The 19874-nt window shown below is 33.5% G+C and overlaps 1 protein-coding gene across 1 annotated transcript in view; it reads right to left on the bottom strand.

Moving 5' to 3' along the window:
* The window catches only part of LOC123695408 (guanylate cyclase 32E), a 91252-nt gene that overhangs the window by 12297 nt on the left and 59081 nt on the right, over positions 1-19874 (bottom strand). The window contains 5 exon segments of the mRNA XM_045641247.1: positions 117-276; positions 3874-3942; positions 7341-7464; positions 9447-9587; positions 15346-15523. Of these exon segments, the coding sequence (XP_045497203.1) occupies positions 117-276; positions 3874-3942; positions 7341-7464; positions 9447-9587; positions 15346-15523 (672 nt within the window).

The following is a 19874-nucleotide window of genomic DNA, read 5'->3' as shown; positions in this document are numbered from 1 at the left end:
CTGGATAATGACGTCATAATCTTTGAGCCAACGAAAGTTTCCGAGTTGTTGCGTCCAATCTTCGACAGTGTACAAGCAAAACCAGGTTACATAGCTGCTAATAACTAACAACATACCAATCCGTATCCTCAGCTTGCTAGTCGGCAGGCTGTTGATCTTGATGCTGGGTATAGCTTCCAGCATGTGCAGGGCGAGCGAGGCTACCTCAGCTGCGTGGCGGGCGCAGCGCTCTGGTAGACCGCCAACCACCATGTAAGCGTCGCCTATTGTTTCCACCTGGATATTTACAGCTGGTTTACTAATAGAATTAAAATAACAGATATTATAGTACCTTTAATATTCTAGAAGTAATATTATCGTATAGAAATCAAAGACTATAGATTCTGTATCGCGTTTAAAATAGTCTTACATTTCTTAAAGTACAATTTATAAGAGTCCGTAAAATAGAGCTGAAAATTGTTATACTCATTTGAATATTAATGTTATAATATACACTAGAAAATATTATTGTTATCCTTACTATCCTTGCTTAATAAACTCTACAATATCATAATTATATCGTTTTCATGTTTGAGTTCGAACAGAGCTTTTTGATGTTATGATTTTGTGCCCGAAGATAGTTAAGAGAGTAGTGAGTGTCACAGTCTACTTTTACAGTAACTTAAAATCTTATTTCCGTGGAAATTTCCTTTACCCACGCGGACTGAAGCGCCGGCAACACCTAGTAACAATAATATGTTAATACCCTGTGGGTCGTCTTCCTGCACCTACGTGTTCCTGTGTACTTAGGAGTTTTCTACGACGTGTCAAGATGATACGTGATATGTATACCTTTGCGTATCACGTAATTCATCATTATTAGGCGGGTCCATACAGGGCGAGCATTTTACCCGCGAGCCGCGTATGCCGCTTTCAGGATGAGTGAAGGCAACAATATTGTAAACGTTTTGTATGAATTGATTCATGCCTGAGCGTGGTTCGACCGTGCACGGACGGGGCACAGCGTTGAAATGTCGATGCATATTGTTTCATTTGTTTCCCTCCGGCACGGTGTAGCGTGAACCATTCTTTCCTCGCGCGAGCCGTACGTCCACACAGATCTTCGCATTAATTGCTTCGCGAGGCTGCGCGTTCTGTGTGGATTCACCTTTTACCGTGTTATAATAATACAGATTTCTGTATATCATGAAATAAGAAGTGGGTTATCAAAACCTTGTAACATGATTAAGGAGTGTATTTTTATAAAAAAAGTGGGCAAACTGGTGGGTCGTCCGGTAACGAGCGATAACCACCGCCCATGAGCCTTCCCAAGAATCTTTCCGAAGGAGTTACCGCTTTTTAAGGAAGTGGTTTGTTCTTATTTTTAATTGATTTAAATTATACCTTGTCGGAAACAGCGACTATTGTTTCAATCACATATTTTATTTTGAAGTGCTTTTGAATTTTTAATACCTATAAAATATCACCAATATTAAATTTATATACGCAGTCATGCATTTATATACCTATCTTTTCACATATACAAGTAGCTTTCCTTTCATCTATCCCAATTTTAGACAGTTTTCATATTACAAATACAAATGCGTATGTATTATACGTGTTTTAAAGTTTTAACTCAACATTTTGCGAAGATTTATTATTTTCATATTACTCAACAGATTTTATTGAAGATATCATGTTAATACGTGTAGAGGAACACACGTGACATGTCAAGGAATAACTAGCGTTTTTCAAAACTACACTAAATTTCCGCTAATGGTCGATTTTCGGCTTAATTTTCTCGGGCTATTAGTTACTATTTGAAATCCAAAGAATATAGTTAAGTATTTATCAAGGCATTTCTAATTTTCTTATTTATAATAATTATACGTGACGAATTCTAAGTAAAGTGTTCAACCAAGTAAAACAATAAAGTACTAATGAATCTCCTCATTACATTTAATAGAGTTAAAAGTCCTCACTGAAAGTTAAGCTCGTGATAAACTGATATTTCATTAATTATCTCTACATATATCCAAAATTAAAATTAAATACGGATATTTTCTGAGAAAATTTAAAACAGATTCCGATTTTAAACGTTGCTCTTTATCTTTTAATAATTGAATTTTACTGAAATGTAATTGGAGGAAGTAAAAGTTCGTAAATATTTTACAAGGAATAATTAAAACTCTATATTTATATTTAAATAAGTAAGTACCACAATTACTTTTACTGGGGCTACTATTTCAACCGACTTCAAAACAGAGAATGTTCTCTATTCCACCTCATTCTTTTGGGAGTTTGTTACCTCATAACTTTCAACCAGATGAACCGATTTTAATATTTTTTTGTTGAAAGCTGGTGTCTACCGTTTGGTCACATTTATATATAGTCTAAGTTTTATATATCAAGGAGGTTTATTAGTTAAAATAATTATGTTATATAGAATTCATATAAATGAACACTATGTATCATAGACAATAATATATTACGTAGTTATAGTCTGGTAATTTATAGTCTAATCTTCAATGAAAATGTTGATGTTCAATATTCACCGCCTACCCTCTAATTACCTGATTTATGCGCCTCGTGAACTTCAAACTACCCCCATAATTAATGCTGTAGTAATGGCTTCCTAACGAGATGTATCAAGTTTGATTAATATGAACCTACTTTATTATGAATTATATAAATTAATCGTTGAATCAATTCTAATTCTAATTTCCCCCCATTTAGTTCATTCATCATTTTCGTGCAAAATATCAAACTTCTTTGTCCTTTATCTTATAATAAGTTCAAAAGAATTTTATTAATTATATGCAGTCGTTAATGTTGAAAATTCTTTATTCATTTCATTTTTAAATGCTTGGTTGAAAGTTTAAAGTCCAATAAATTATTACTACATAATATATAAAATGTCCCACAAAATAACAAAAGACAGAACATATTTTTCAAATGCTATTTTATTAATTACTAGCTTCCGCCCGCGACTCCGTCCGCGCGGATGTCGGTCTTCGCGTGGATGGTTTATTTCTCCATTTTGAGTAACTCTGACAATGACATCTTATAAATATCTATTGGACCCAAATACGGCTAGGCCAAGGCTAGGCCTATAATAATACGCAACGTGTGTTCGCGGTTCTACAGAACAACGTCTATGGATAAAACTGAAAAATTAAGATTAATTTTTTTCTCCGTATTTTTCCAGGATAAAAAGTATCCTATTTTACGCCCAGGATAATAAGGTACAATTATACCAAGTTTCATCGAAATCGAACCGTTCGTTTTCACGTGATGCCTTCACATACAGACAGACAGACAGACAGACAGACAGACAGACAGACAGACAGACAAAAATTTTTTTAATCACATATTTGGGTTTGGTATCGATCCAGTAACACCCCCTGGTATTTATTTTTTCAATATTTTCAATGTACAGAATTGACCCTTCTACAGATTTATTATATGTATAGATATGCAGACGTTAATGTTGAAAATTCTTTATTCATATCATTTTTCAATGCTTGGTTGAAAGTTAAAAGTCCAATAAATTATTACTACATAATATATAAAATGTCCCATATAATAACAAAAGACAGAACATATTTTTCAAATGCTACAAACAACCAAGACGAAAGTTTTAACCAAGGATTGAAAAGTCAGCCCTTAAATATAAGAATAGACCTTAACAAATAGACAAAAGAAAAAAAAAATACCTACGCTATTATAAATAGTGATATAGAAAACACTACGTTATTTTGTTATATTTTTCGTTTCTAAATCAGTAACAACAGAATACTAGATTATCTGTTTACATTTTAAACACACAACAATTTAACATACAAAGCTTTACACAGAGTAAATAGAAAAATAAACTTTTAATTAAAAACTCACTTTGTAAACGTTGTAAAACGATATAATGGCATCGCAGCATGAGTACAATTCGTTGAGAATTTCCACGACCTGCGAACAAATAAAGCATGTTTATCTTTTAGAGACAAGAGCAGAAGTCAGGGACGCGAAATATTGTTTTAATAAATATTGAAGTTATGTTGTTTAAGAGCTAGCGCGCAAGAGCAACTTTTGTCTCCGCAACTATTTTGTCTCTCCCATATCTAGGGCTAGTATGAAAGTTCGCGCCCAGCCATGGGCTAGTATGAAAGTGCGCGTACGTAGCGACGCAACTCCCGGGAGACTTTTTTGTCCGCGGGTTCGGAGACAAGCCCGCGACGCAACTGTCGCCCTATCTATTGGTTTCAATGCAAGTGCGCGCACGGCGACAAAAATGTTGCCTGTCGGCGGCCGCCGGCCAGTTGCCGCGTAACTGGCGTAGCGATAATACGTATTTATGTCAACGTATTTATTCTCGTACACAGTAGTTTTAACCGACTTCAAAAAAAAGGAGGAGGTTATCAATTCGGCCGGTATATTTTTTTATGTATGTACACCGATTACTCCGAGGTTTCTGAACCGATTTACGATGCAGAATGGTGTGGGATTGGTCCCATAAAATTATTCGGATAAGCCAATCTTTCCTCAGGTGAGACAGCAAATCTCATATTTGTATCTTGATGAGCGATACCAGGTCGTAAAATTCTGCACAGTTCATCAAAACTTTCTATACTCATTCTGAAGTAGCGAAAAAATGTTTCTAAATTCTCTCAATTTTTCTCAATTTTAAAAACATTGTATGGAATTTCCCCTGTCAGTCTCTCACTCCATAATGAGTGCACCCAATATTGCCTTTTTCGCTGCCGTCTTCGGTTTCTAAGGACAAGAGCACAGACCACAACCGTCTCTTCGAAATCCATGTTGATAAATGCAGAAAATTTTAAAGAAAAAGTTGCGTTGCTGTCGCTTTCGTGTGCGCATCGTTCAAAACTTTGCGAGGAGACAGCGACATAGACAAAATAGTTTCCGGGCAACTAAGTTGCTCGTGCGCGCCCGCTCTAAGAAGAGACATGCCTAGATGAAATAAAAATACGTAGATATGAAATTGAATTTTATCATTAGGTTAAGCTATTGTAGCAATCGTTATGACTGATTCGTTTTGTTAGTCTGTGAATAAATATATAAAACACAGCTGTGACCTGTGTTTTACCCGTATTTTTAGCGAGCTGATAATATATAGCCTATATAAATGAGCTATTTAACACTGAAATAATTTATAAAATTCGACCAGTAGTACCTGATATTAACGCGTTCAAGCAAACAAACTAATTCTTTAGTTTTATACGACTAGTATATTTCCTATAGATTTGCAGTCAACAAATCGGCTTTTAGCCGTTGCATTTCGGAAATACTTTTATAACGTCTACTTGAAACAAAATTGCATTTTCATTTTGAACTCCTGTATTTCAGTGCAGGAATGCGTCAGAAGAGTGCTTCGAATTTCATTAATTTCCCTGTGTATTTTGATTGAATACCTCACATAAGTATTGGAAATTGTTACATGCCAAAGTACTAAACTAAATAGAAATAAAACTAAATAGGAATATGAACTGTTATATTATTATTTTAACTAGCAGTCCGCCCCGACTTCGCCCACGGTACATATTTTGCAATAAAAGGTAGCCTATGTTCTTTCTCAGGGTCTCAAGATTGTCTGTGCCAAATTTTATCTAAATCGGTCTAGTAGTTTATGCGTGAAAATCATACATACATACATAATTATTACCAGCATTTCCTCTATATAATATTAAGAATAGAAGTATAGATACGAATGAAAAAATATCTATCTACTCTTCTATCGATATAGATATTTTCTATTTAACTTGAATAGTTGAATACTACCTACTGTTATTGTTTGTGGATCATACACTCCATATATTTTATATTACAGAAAGTTTACAGATGAATAAAAATGGCCTTGATTGAAAGTGATCGGAAAAATGTTATAATTATAAAGCGAATACCTTTTAAAATGAAGAATACATATGTACCTAATATGTATATTTATTGATGAAGGAATGTATGACATTTTGCATTATAATATGCATGCTCAAGGCATGCTCAGATTATAGTTAGCAAAATATTATAAAAAATATCATAAAAAGTACGATTTTAATAGATACTCAATTTATATATATTTTATACAATGTCATTCGTCATTTAGTTTTATTTCGCAGCCTAAATGTGATTTAAATTGTCCACAAATTTTAATAAAGTCTAACGAAAAATAAATAACATTTAAGCACGTCTGCATGCAATCCCCACGAAATTGAGTGAATTTACATAAACACAAAATGTAGACTGTTTATTTTGCCACTTGTATTTTCTGTAAGCCTAGTACTTTGAAGAGAAAATTATCTAGCAATTGGAATTTATCTCGAAAATATGCTTCTTCAAGTTTTTTACATAACAAAGTGACATCGTTGGAGCAATGAATAATATTCATATATGTAGGTATGTCTTTTTATACAAATAAAAATTCTTGGTATTTCACTGTATTATAATATTAAGTCTGTACCGTTTTTGCCGCCCATGATGTTTAGATAGATACTGTTTAAGATATTATATTATTATCTTAAATAAATGGCAGAATTTATGTATTTTCACATAAGAAACATTACTATAATTCTATTTATTAATATATCATATAATAATATTATGTCTACACATTTTAACGAGTTCTATAAAGGTTTATAACATCATTATATGAAGAGCGAAAAATGTGTAGGACGATGCGAGATACGATATTATTCCTGCATCAGTGCTTTTAGAGAGCATCATTTTGACATTAAATTTCTTAATTTCTTATTAGAGCAATTACTGAATACTGTCAATATTATATTGGGCAATGTAAATTATGTTGATTTTGAATTGAGTAATCGTACATTATAAGACAGTGAGCTACAGTTAAGAACTGAAGGCCAAAAATCTACAAATTTAATTTATATTTTTGATTGATCATGCATTTTTTTTGTTATAAAATTCTAACCAGCTCTAAAACTATTTATTGCATAATAATAATGCCAATATATAGTTTAATGATATAACTATATTGCCTACACATAAATCTATACTAATATTATAAAGCTGAAGAGTTTGTTTGTTTGTTTGTTTGTTTGAACGCGCTAATCTCGGGAACTACTGGTCCGATTTGAAAAATTCTTTCGGTGTTAGATAGCCCATTTATCGAGGAAGGCTATAGGCTATATATCATCACGCTAAGACCAACAGGAGCGGAGCAATGCGAGTGAAACCGCGGGGAACAGCTAGTGATATATACTCATAACACGCTTTTATTTCGACTAAACTAGTGAAGTAACGTTTTATTCTTGCATTTAAAAACCAGCATATCTACAATTTTCACATCCATGGTCCATCTAGTAGTAGCCTTATACCTAAATCACACAAACCTGCGCAGGAGTGTTAGTTGCAGCAAGCCGGTTGAATCCAACTATGTCGCTGAAGTAAATCGTCACACATTCGTAGCTCTCTGCTTGCACCGGCTCCCCACGCTTCAGGGCCTCTGCTACCGTCCTGTAGAGAGGATACTTTTAAGGGAAATATGAACAGAAGGAAAAAAATACTTTGCCAAAAAATTGTAACTTACAAAACTATGTACACTGACTCTTAAACTAGAAGAACTCTCTATGTTAAAGAGCCAGCGTTCCTACTTATACAAGTAAATACATTTTAAAGTCGAAGCAAAACAAAACAGCAACAAATACATTGAATTACTATATACTACGTACTACATAGTAACTCAATGAACAAATAAAATATCTTCTACTATATAAAAATAAGTCGGGTTTTCCTTCCTGACGCTAACTAACTCCAGAACGCACGAACCGATTTCCACGGTTAAGCATTCGTTGGAAAGGTCTCGGGCTCCGTGAGGTTTATAGCAAAGAAAAGGTGTCTCTGGTGGCAAAACGGAGTTCGCCCGGTTTGCTAGTGTAAAATATATAAATCGTGATGATAATCCACACCACAGCATGGCTGAGTCTGTTCCGATTGCCTTATCTATGTACTATGTACTTGTTTTCTTTCTTTCTTTCAAATCTGTTATCTAATCAAATTATCAAATAGGAAATCTTCAAAAAACTTAAATTCACAGCGAAGTACCTTTTAAATATTGAACCTAGGTACTTAATTATGTTCTATTTTCTTATGTTTGATTTTACAATGGTACTCTACCGACCTACACATTGAAGAATTACCATGAATCAATTGACTATTTATGTTCCAATAAATATCCGAATATCAAAATACATATGTAGGTACATACGTCCCCGATGAATGGGCTATCTAACATCGAAAGAATTTTTCAAATCATTCCTGAGATTAGCGCGTTCAAACAAACTCTTCAGCTTTATAATATTAAGTATAGATTACATTTGCATGTTCAAACACTCTATTATAAGCTAAAAATGGTAGAATATGAGTATTGTAATAAATTTCCATTGTGCGACTTGACAAAGGCATTTAATCTCTTGCGTAAGGTTTCCTTTTCAGATATTTTTAGTAAAAGAATAACATTTTATGTAACATTTTTATATATTTGGTATTTTGTTTGAAAATATTTTTGAATCGTGGAAAATTAGAATATTGAATATTTTATTTTTCCATGAAATTAGATCGCTTAAAAATAGAAGAAGGTATATTCTAATGGAAACAGTTTTGACTTAATTCAAGTACGTAGGTAAATCGATAAACATACTATTTAAACATATATCTAGACCGGTTTTGATAGGACTTTTCATAACAGTTAGTTATGATGATGAATAGATTAAAAGTATCTACAGTAGAACTAGTCTTTTTCAATAATAACTTATTATTACATTAATATAAAAATAAGTCGAGTTTTCCTTCCTGACGCTATAGCTTGCTAGTTACATTATAAAATTGTCAAAAAATCTTATTTCACATAATTTTGACATAGATGAAGTTATGATATCAAATAATGAAACATTAAAATGAGGAATAAATTAAACTTAACGTATAATTAAAAAACACAAATGCATATTTTAACCTCGCACCTCGCACCTCTGAAAACGTGAGGATTTTAAAATGTGATTAAACATTCATCCATAGTGGAAAAATGAATAAATTATGTTTGTTTTTTAACGTTAAAATATTCGAAATTATTATAAAAATAATTGAATAATCTTGTGATATAATAACAAATGAATCAATTTAGGTTATTGATGAACGAATGAACTCGATTCAAGTTGAAAAAATTGACTTTTATTTTGAGAATCAAACATATTATAATATGTTATTATACATAATACAAACATATTATAATATGTTATTAAACATATTATAATATGTTATTATAATATGTAAAATGTCAAACACCTAAGTCTGGTTAAACAAATTTCATGTTCGCGAAAACCCAATTTGCTTTAGTTTTTAAAGTCTATCATTACAATAAATTGCATGTATTTTTTTTAATGTATTTCAATTAAAACGCCTTGCTCGAAAATTATCTTTTTATATGTTCTTTTAAAACTTACCTAGGCAACATTCTATTGAGTAGACCGTCAGTTCTTTTCTTCTCTTGTGCCAGTTGTTCTGTCCTCGCGGCAACCAGAGCCTCCAGATTTGATGCGTATTTCTCCATCATGGACAGCATGTTGTCGAATATATTTGTTTTCCTGAGAACAATAAGAAGATTTAGGAATTAAAACCTTCTGAATGGATTTTCTTTTGATTATATTGTTCGACATGTTGGAACGAATAATAAATGCTTTCTTCTTTCCTAATTTAAATTATGTATTAAAATATTCCTCATAAATCACTCTTGTTAAATAAACCGTAAAGGGAAGCAACGTAACTATGTAGAAGTGTAAATTGAATCTCTTTGACTATCTGTTATTTAGGTCTTAATTTCTTAACAATTAGTCAATTATATTCCTCTTGTAAAGATAATACTCTCTATTATACTTAATATAAGAAATAAATGACTATATTAATTTTATCTTTCATTGTATAAAAGCAAGATTTTTTTCAACAGGAGCCCCTGTAATGAAATTATAATTACCTTATACATTTTAGTGAATTTACAACGAAATTTTCCAATGTTTATAAATAGTTAATCTGAAAAAGTAGAGCTATTGCGCGGGGAAGATTTTAAGAAAAAAAATGTCTAATGCCATTGTTAAAACGTACCTAGTGTTCTTAAGCCTAAGTTAAAAACAACCGACTTCAAACTTGCACTTGCAACATTTACAAATACAGAAAAAATGCTCATAAAATAAAAACTACTGGGCCTATCCGAATAAAATTTTTATGGGACCAATTCGACACCATCCCGCATCGAACAAAAAAAGAATCACGTAAATCGGTTCAGAAACCTCGGAGTAATCGGTGTACATACATAAAAAAAACATACCGGCCAAATTGATAACCTCCTCCTTTTTATTGAAGTCGGTTAAATACAGTATTAGTTATCTGAACATTATCTCAAAAAATATACTTGTTTCTAATTCAAGTCAAGTATTTTATCGAAATAATTGGAAGCAATTAGTATTGACTCGTGGGCGTGAATGCGTGATTGAAACGATCGGATACAGATAAGGTTTCTTATTTAGTATTTTTATAGTGATAAAGGTATACCAATATAATTTATAGATCTCTATGTGCGTAAAGGAACGTGTATAATTTTTTTTGATGTTCAAATTAAAAAGAAAAAACGACGTGTGGCACTCGGGGACTGACGCGGTAAAGCTATTGCATGCTATGCCTTTATAGCGACACCTCGCTCTGAATCGCGCAAGCGAAATTTTTTCGGTACAGAGCAATATATACAACTTTCCGACATCATTCATTGGGGCCATAACGGCTGGCCAGTCGAGTAGCTGGTCGGGAAAACTCCTTTTTCGATGGAGGAATTCCACCTTCTTTCCTCCATACTTTCAAGCCACACCTCCGCCCGTCGGAGTGGGAGAGCGTGAGGTTTTTCGTTACGGAATTTCTCGATTCGGTCCCCGCGCTCAAGGCCCGCGATAGAAGCTATGCAATAGCTTAAAAATACTTTCAAGTTGTAATAAAAGTATTATAAATTTAAACTGAATTAAACAATGTACATTCCTATATCTTCGTTTTGTTTTGTAAACCTTTAACTATATAACTGGACTCAATGTTAGCCAATAAACAACAGTTACTTAACAAATTATCATTAAAATGCATTTGTCAATATTTTGCAATATTGTTTGGTACATTACCCTCAAATTTGAAAGTTGGTAAAAGTTGAAACAAAGAAAATAAAATTACCGCAGTGTTGTTCTTTTTATAAGTCTTGGGTTCTTTTCCCGGAAAGGGGAACTTTACCTTATTTATTTAGGCAAGTAATATTGAAATTGGTAGGTATGACTTACATTAATTTTGTCTTAAAATTAAAAGCCTTTTGTATCGAAATTAGCAAAATAACACCGGAACACGAACGAGGTTTTATCACACGTGTCCTATGTCCTAGATCAGATCTTTATCGAACTCAAGTTGGCGCTTAGGTTGATAACATAAGTTAGATTAAATTCTATATTATAAAATATATCACAGACAATTTTTAGATCCTGAGAAAGAACATATGCTACCTTTTATTACGAAATATGTACCATGGGCGAGGCCGGGGCGGACCGCTAGTTATTTATATATCCATAGACATTAAATTATTACATTTCCGCCAAGTTTAAATGTAAAGTAAACAAAAATCTATTAAATTGCAAATACTTTGTGTAAATACGTGAATTTGATTTACCCTTATTTATTACGTAGGAAGTATTTAAAACAATCCGCTCAAATTCAATGGAAAACCATAACCGTCCTTTATCCAAAACTGAGCGGTTAGAGGAACGTTTTGAAAATACGCACATTCAATAATAAACTCTGTCCCTTAGTAGGTATAACGATTTTATTTCAAAACGCATTATATACGTTAAATCAAACGTTTATAAACGTAATAATGTTTACGTAAGGTTCTGTTGAAAATTATTTTAGCATTAGAAAGGAACCTACTTCTTTAGGTACGGCGCAATACTCCGGGAGTGCCGGCATATTTATTTTTAATACGTTTTCATTAGCTTCAGGCTTCACCTGTGAGTTTGTAAGTTTGTATGTAACCGACTCGTTTAGACTCAATTTAGATGGGTCTTTAACAGATAGATCGGTAACAATACAATAATTTCATAACCTAATCATATAAGCGTGTTTTTAGTGTTTGTTTTCAACTACATTATACATATATAGGTATATTGTTGTATCCAGGGTCAACCCGGTCGAAGCCAGGACAAACCTCGTTTCTCATTAATGTTTCATTATTAGTTACTAGTTTAACGCCCGCGGCTTCGCCCGCTTTGTCTAAAACCTAATAAATTATATACTAAAACCTTCCTTTTGAATCACACTATCTATTAAAAAAAACCGCATCAAAATCCGTTACGTAGTTTTAAAGATTTAAGCATACAAAGGGACATAGGGACAGAAAAAGCGACTTTGTTTTATACTATGTAGTGATGATAGTAATACATGCCTATACACTTTCATATAACACAAGAAAACACTTAACTACAATATACAGATGTGTCTGCGGTTAGATCCATCGATATTACTGTAGCAGCACTTTATGTATAAACTATAATGCCTGCACTGTAATGTATGTGGTCTATTTTACTTGGCTGTTGATTGTAGAAATTAAAAGGCTTCTTGAAATTTTAAATGGTCACTTGAGACAGAACTATAAGTGATTTATATATCTAATACTAGCGGTCCGCGCCGGCTTCACCCGTGGTACATATTTCGCAATTTAAGGTAGCCTATGTTCTTTCTCAGGGTCTGAAGATTGTCTGTGCCAAATTTCATCAAAATCGGTCCAGTAGTTTATGCGTGAAAACCATACATACATAATTACAAACCTTTCCTCTTTATAATATTAGTATAGATTTATTATTTAAAGACCGAAAGCTTTTGTCAAACCGAGATAATCCTTCCTACTAATATTATAAATGCGAAAGTTCGTGAGAATGGATGTATGTGTATGTGTAGGTTATGTTTGTTACTCTTTCATGGAAAAACTACTGAACCGATTACAATGAGCACACATATAGAGGGTAACTTGGATTAATACATAGTTTATCCCGAAAATCCCATTGGAACGGGAACAATGCGGGTTTTTCTTTGAAAATCCGCGAAGCCGTGTTTTTCAATTGTAATCGGTTCAGAGGTATTTGCGTGAATTCCATCCTCACAAAGGTTTCGCATATATAATATTAGGACTTTAATATCCTATTAAATAGCAATATCTATTACCTATAGTTATGCATATATTATAATGTATAATATTATTCTCTGATTGACCAATTCGACAATTAGGCCAATTATTAAAACCACAGTGCAATGAATCGCGAGTGAATTTATGGGTACAACACAAATATATTGATCATTAATATTGGTAAATTTAAATTAAAGATCACTAGGAGAAATGCGACAAAAATATTATTTATTAAGCTTACGTTACTCAAATATTTTAATATGAATAAAAAAAGAAAGCTACCTAAAACTTATAAAATTAATCGAAACACATATTGGAAACCAGATCTAGTAAAAGTATCTAGTCTATTATAGAGTAAGAATAGAATAGAATATAATTCATTTATTCGTGGTAAAAAAAGAAATACCTACATAAAAAAAGACGGGTTGCACTCCGGGAGTGCCGGCAGAAGTGAAAACTTGATTATTAACGTTCAGCATGTTTGATATTTTGGAATGGTATCCGTCTTACGCATGGAATATAAGGGCTAAAAAAAAATCCGTCTTACGCTTTTTCGATCAGGCCACGTGTCCTGACGCGAGTTTAAGATTTTATACCCAATGCCACTAAAGAAGTTTTCACTTCAAAAATACAGATGAAAAGTAACAGTTCACCACGAAAAGGTATGGACGCAGCACAATAATATGGAGATTACAATATACAATGACAAAGATTCCAGTGCTTTCACCGCTATTTTTCAGTCATAGCCATGTTGTGGGCACAAATGTCATACGACAAAAAAATAGATAGTCTTATAGTGTATTGTACGTAAGTACTCATTTAAGATCTCGTGTAGAATTGGCGATGTTAAACTGAATGAAATGAACATTCAGGTTTATGTAGACAATGTTAATACTAATATATACCTACTGTGTACCTAACCTATATCAAAACTCCAATTATTTCCGTTATCAACAATAGCGGAACAGAAATACAGTGAGCTAGCGACAAAGCACATTGCTAATCCACACAGATTCAATGCAGGATTGTATTTTAGTTGCCTGCAACTGGTACGTCAGTACGTTGCGGTAGTAGTTATATGCACTATGCAGTTTGTGTCGAATATTACGATTTATGAGCCATTTCTGTTAATTCTGTTATTATTGTAACTATGAGAAATTCACTACAATTTGATAATAGGTGTATTAGACTAACAAAAAACATATAAATTCGCGCTTTTTATTTCAGAATGAGTTGATTATTATCTTATAATAGAGCAACGCCTATCGCAAAGTGTAGGGAAGGAATAAAGAAATGGTTGATGGCGGGAAAAACGAAAATGCCACACATGTATAAAGAAAAAATTCGGATAAGTATTGTTTTTGTTAGCATAAGCATTTATTATCAGATTAAAGATATAAATGATGGACACCAATTTCTACAAGTTTAGGCCACCACGCTGCTAATTGTGATATGATGCAATTGAAATAATATGACCTATTGTATTGCAATACCTGCATAAGGTAATATGTATGTAAAAATGTATTGGGATGCAATAAATGATTTGAATTTTAATTTTATTGCAATAATTGCGTCTACGAATCAATAATGGCCGCGCTCTCAGACTAATCTACGTATGAATGTGAAACGGGAGCATTGCGCTTTTGTGTGGACGATGACGGATTTGTCTACGTATGGATACGGCTTGCAGTGCGTGTAGTGAATGCCGGGCATAAAACAGAGTTCATCCCTAGTCTAGAATATTATCGTCATAGGCCGCTTTAAGCGCGAGACAAGTTGCTCGCGTAGAATCCTCTTGTGCGAGCACTAACCCATGGGAGGGTGGACATAATATTGACATCTAAGTTGGGTGAATTAACAAAGGTTCTTCTTTATATAATTAGTTTTTTATTTTTATTATTGGATTGTGTTAATTGTATGTTCATATTTTAGTAGACTGTATGTTTACTACTCTAAGTTGTTAATATTAGTAGTAGGTATTCGTTTTAATATTTGTACTATAAGTAGCGACTAGCGTTTAGTTACTATTCTGTGCTGTATTCTGTGCTATAAGATCTATAGTTTTAGTCAGTACCGCATTAGGTTAATCCTGTAAAGGTAATTGATATGTGTGAATAAATAAAATTATCTGTGGAATATATACTCACATGCCCGCATGCATGTCCTTCAGTCGCAGCTTGACCAGTCTGACGTCAGGACGTCGATCCGGCCGCTCGCTCCAGCATGACTTCAGGACGGAGATCACGGAGGGCCGGGCGGTGAGGTTGCCGATGGGAGGACGGTATAGCACTCCGCCTATGGGTTGACGCACTCGGCCGATGATCTCTGAGGAAAAAGGCTTCTTGAGAATTTTCTGGTTGAAAAATTGTTTTGAAGGGAAGTTGTGGGTTGAACACTTTTTGGTTGGAACATTTTGGGGTACCTAACACTGATGCATCTGATGAAATTTTAATAGGCAAAAATAAAGATAACGTTTATTTAACGGCACATAAAAAGCATGCTATTAAATTCTTAGCTATAAAAGTATTCACTGCTATCGATTGTACTCAATAAATTGTATTTTATCGTTTCAGTCATTCCGGTTTATAAGCAGAATACAAATAGCAGAACAAAATTGCATAGATTCAGAAGAATAAAGAAAGAAAGAATCATTTACTAGAAGATTATATTTATATTAGTATTTTTTATATTTTTGAACATTATGCTTACAAAGCACTTCTTATACAATATATTGGTACGTACTCTTATAATTATGCCTGAGGAACTAATAACCAGCCCACTAACATTATATTAATGTCGATGATCAAATTCGGTACATTGTTTACCACATCATATTATGATTAAACCCGTCAGAAATCAGGTCAACACAATATGATTGATTATTATATTAGGTCATGTTATAGTATAATGTAAGTTTAACTAGCTTCGCTTCGCTCGTGTTTCGCTTTTTAACCGACTTCAAAAAAAGGAGGAGGTTATCAATTCGTACGTAAATAATAAATACATACACATTTATTTTGTGTTCTATATTATTTTACTGTATATAAGTTGTGAATGAAAATGTGGTTAATGCGAAATAATCGTTTCCTTATTCTCCCTTATCCTGCCTTATTAACCTGGATCGCCGTATTAACTTGAAAATTAATCGTGTTATAATAGGTACTGTCTATTACTGGGTATTTAATTTTAAACAATGTTTTCATTTATTTCCTTTATTTATTTACTAGGTTTCCGCCCGCGGCTTCGCCCGCGCAGTCAAAGAAAAACCCGCATAGTTCCCGTGGGATTTCCGGGATTGCGTCATTTTCACGGTTTAAAAAGTAGCCTTTCTTGGGTATTAAAATATCTCCAATCTCCATACCAAATTTCATGAAAATTGGTTCAGTAGTTTAGGCGTGATTGAGTAACAGACAGACAGAGTTACTTTCGCATTTATAATATTAAATATATAGTATGGATGATTGAATAATTTTAAAGTGCACAAAAGTTCTAGTTAAATAATATAACTAATACGCTTCGTAACACTATAGTCTATACTAATATTACCTACTAGCTTCCGCCCGCGACTCCGTCCGCGCGGAAAAATTAAGAAAAATTAAGATTTTTTTTTCTACGTATTTTTCCGGGATAAAAAGTATCCTATTTTATGCCCAGGATAATAAGGTATAATTATACCAAGTTTCATCGAAATCGAACGGTTAGTTTTCACGTGATGCCTGAACATACAGACAGACAGACAGACAGACAGACAAAAATTTTTTTAATCACATATTTGGGCTTGGTATTGATCCAGTAACACCCCCTGCTATTTATTTTTTCAATATTTTCAATGTACAGAATTGACCCTTCTACAGATTTATTATATGTATAGATAAAGCGAAAGAGTTTGTTTGCTTGCACACGCTAATCTCAGAAACTCGAATCCACGCATATATTTTTGTTTGAAAGAGATAATATAATGACGTAATTCTCATGATCCTTGACCTAAGGTTGCCTGGAAGAGATCGCTGTATTAGCGATAAGGCCGCCTTTTTGTACGTTTTTCTATTGTCTGTGATTTTTGTTATTATTTTGTTACTGGTGCAAATAAATTATTTATTCATTCATTCATTCATTCATATAATACTCGTTTCTTTTTGTATTCCTATAATTAATGCAATTTTTCATGTAAGAGCTTTTTTCTTTAGTTTTGTAGACAAGTGTTTATTCTGCGACGTCTTTGGTATAATTAATCTAAAATATTGTTCATACAGAACAAGTTTTCTCTTTGAAATGGAAGCCTGTAGAAATTTAAACTAAATTTACTTCAGATTAGTTTTTGCAACTTTGCTTCGATATTAAATAAGGGTAAAAGTTTCTAACCCTAGAATGGTCGTTTTTTCAATTAAGACTTGTAAAATAATATCACTAGGTACATAGTATAAAACAAAGTCGCTTTCTCTGTCCCTATGTCCCTTTGTATGCCTAAATCTTTAAAACTACGCAACGGATTTTGATGCGGTTTTTTTAATAGATAGAGTTATTCAAGAGGAAGGTTTTAGTTAATTTATTAGGTTTTAGACAAAGCAGGCGAAGCCGCGTGCGGTAAGCTAGTATATAATATAACGTGCCATACATGTTCCATAGTTACAAGGAAAGTGTCTTAACGTGTATTTTTGTTTGCAACTCATTTAGCAAGTAGCTTTGACCTTCAACCGCCTTCAAGTTTAATATATTCTAGAAAGGAAAATCGAAAATAAAAACTTTTACAAATAAATAAAGAGTCAAAGATAGCTTTAGCAATATTACTTCTAAACAATATGAATGATCGTAAACAAAAGATGGTGGAACCAAACTGTTACTTCTTTTCCAACAATATTTCGAACGGTATTTATTTTCCCGATTCCGCACGTTCATATTTCTGTGTAGGATAATCTGTGCCCGAATTTTGGCGAGTTTTCTTTCATATTTTGCTATGTATCCTTTGCAGGTAAATTTTTCGTTTGCATGTTTGGCTTTTGGAGTTATCTCTATAGCTGTGTGGAAAATTTATCCGTTTATTATGCTGATGCTGGTCATGGTTCGCACGAATACGCAAATCCACATGCGTAAGGTATTTGCAAATTTTCCATATATGAGCGCAAATATTTGTGCGAATGTGTTACTGAGTTAATAACGTGATTACCTATGTACTGTTCCTATAGGTATTACTATGTTTTCCTGCATGTGTATTGGAATTCATTATGTAAATCCTACTGATAATAATTATTAATTGAAATATTATCTTAATATATATATAAATCTCGTGTCACAATGAAGCTTTCGTTCGGTAACTAACACAGTTAGTTACCGAACGAAAGCTTCTTAGGAAGATCTTTGGTCCTATCCATCAAGAGGATGGAAGCTGGAAAGTCCGTAAGAATGCCGATTTAGAAAAACTCCTGGCCGAGTCAAATATACTTGGGGAAATAAAATCACGACGCCTGCGTTGGCTCGGGCATGTAGAGCGAATGGGTGAGGAGCGAGGTCTGATGAGAGCATACTTGGGTCGTCCGTCGGGCCGACGCGGACGGCCAGTTGGTCGACCCAAGTATCGCTGGCGCGATCAAGTGCAGAGGGACCTGAGTAAGCTCCAAGCCAATGACAATTGGCAAGAGACCGCTCAGGACCGGGGAAGGTGGAGAGTTCTTGTCTCGGAGGCCAAGACCCACTTCGGGGTTTCAGCGCCACAGGAGTAAGTAAGTAAGCGTGTCACAATGTTTGTCCTCAATGGACTCCTCTGCCACTTAACCGATTATAATAAAATTCGCACACCATGTGCAGTTCAATTCAACTTGAGAGATAGGATAGTTTAAATCTCAAATCGTTCTAGAGAAAGCGGGCGAAGCCGCGGGCGGTAAGCTAGTTGTATTGTATATTCATGATTGCGACGGAATTGCTGTAACAATCAAATAATTTTCATTCATAATTAACAATTTACGTTGGAATAAAAATTAAAACATACCTAAGTTATAAACTAACCTACTACAGTTTTAAAAATTACCAACCCGAAGTTTTCGCTAGTAACTTTTTCGGTGGGAAACCGCAAAAATATTGAAAAAAATGGACTTCTAGTTCCAAAGCTGCCAGCCCCCCTAGCCAAGTGGCTTTCTGTTAGCGTAGCGTTCAATAGAATAGACTACGAATGTATGAGATTGACGTAAGCTGTAGACAAACGTATCTACAGCTTACGTCAAACTCATACATTCGTAGTCTATTCTATTGAACGCTACGCTAACAGAAAGCCACTTGGCTAGGGGGGCAGTTCATTCAAATCTCGTCCCCGGATTAAAGTTTTACGTACACTGTCGGGTTGTTACTGTATAGTTTAATAAAAACATACAAATTGACAAAACCAGCTAGCTTGCCAATAATAAAAACAGACTTTATATATAAAAGTTGTTTACATAATATACAGGAAATTGCTACGCAAAATGAAAGTTTCGGTCAGAAATATTGTACATATCGATGTAAAACATCTTTAAAAAAACGAAAATGCGTAGGGAATGATGTGTGATTGAATAAATGAGACAAATCATTGAATAAAAGGCAAGTTTTTCTGAAGCCTATATACATTATAATTTATAACCGTATGTATTATAATTTGTAAAATATTTTGTCTTGTCTGTATAAATACAGCTATAACAAATAAATGTTT

This window comes from Colias croceus, chromosome 11 (assembly GCF_905220415.1).
Source record: "Colias croceus chromosome 11, ilColCroc2.1".
NCBI classification, from domain to species: domain Eukaryota; kingdom Metazoa; phylum Arthropoda; class Insecta; order Lepidoptera; family Pieridae; genus Colias; species Colias croceus.
The sequence above is the reverse complement of the archived record's forward strand: the minus strand, read 5'-3'. Positions and strand labels throughout refer to the sequence as shown.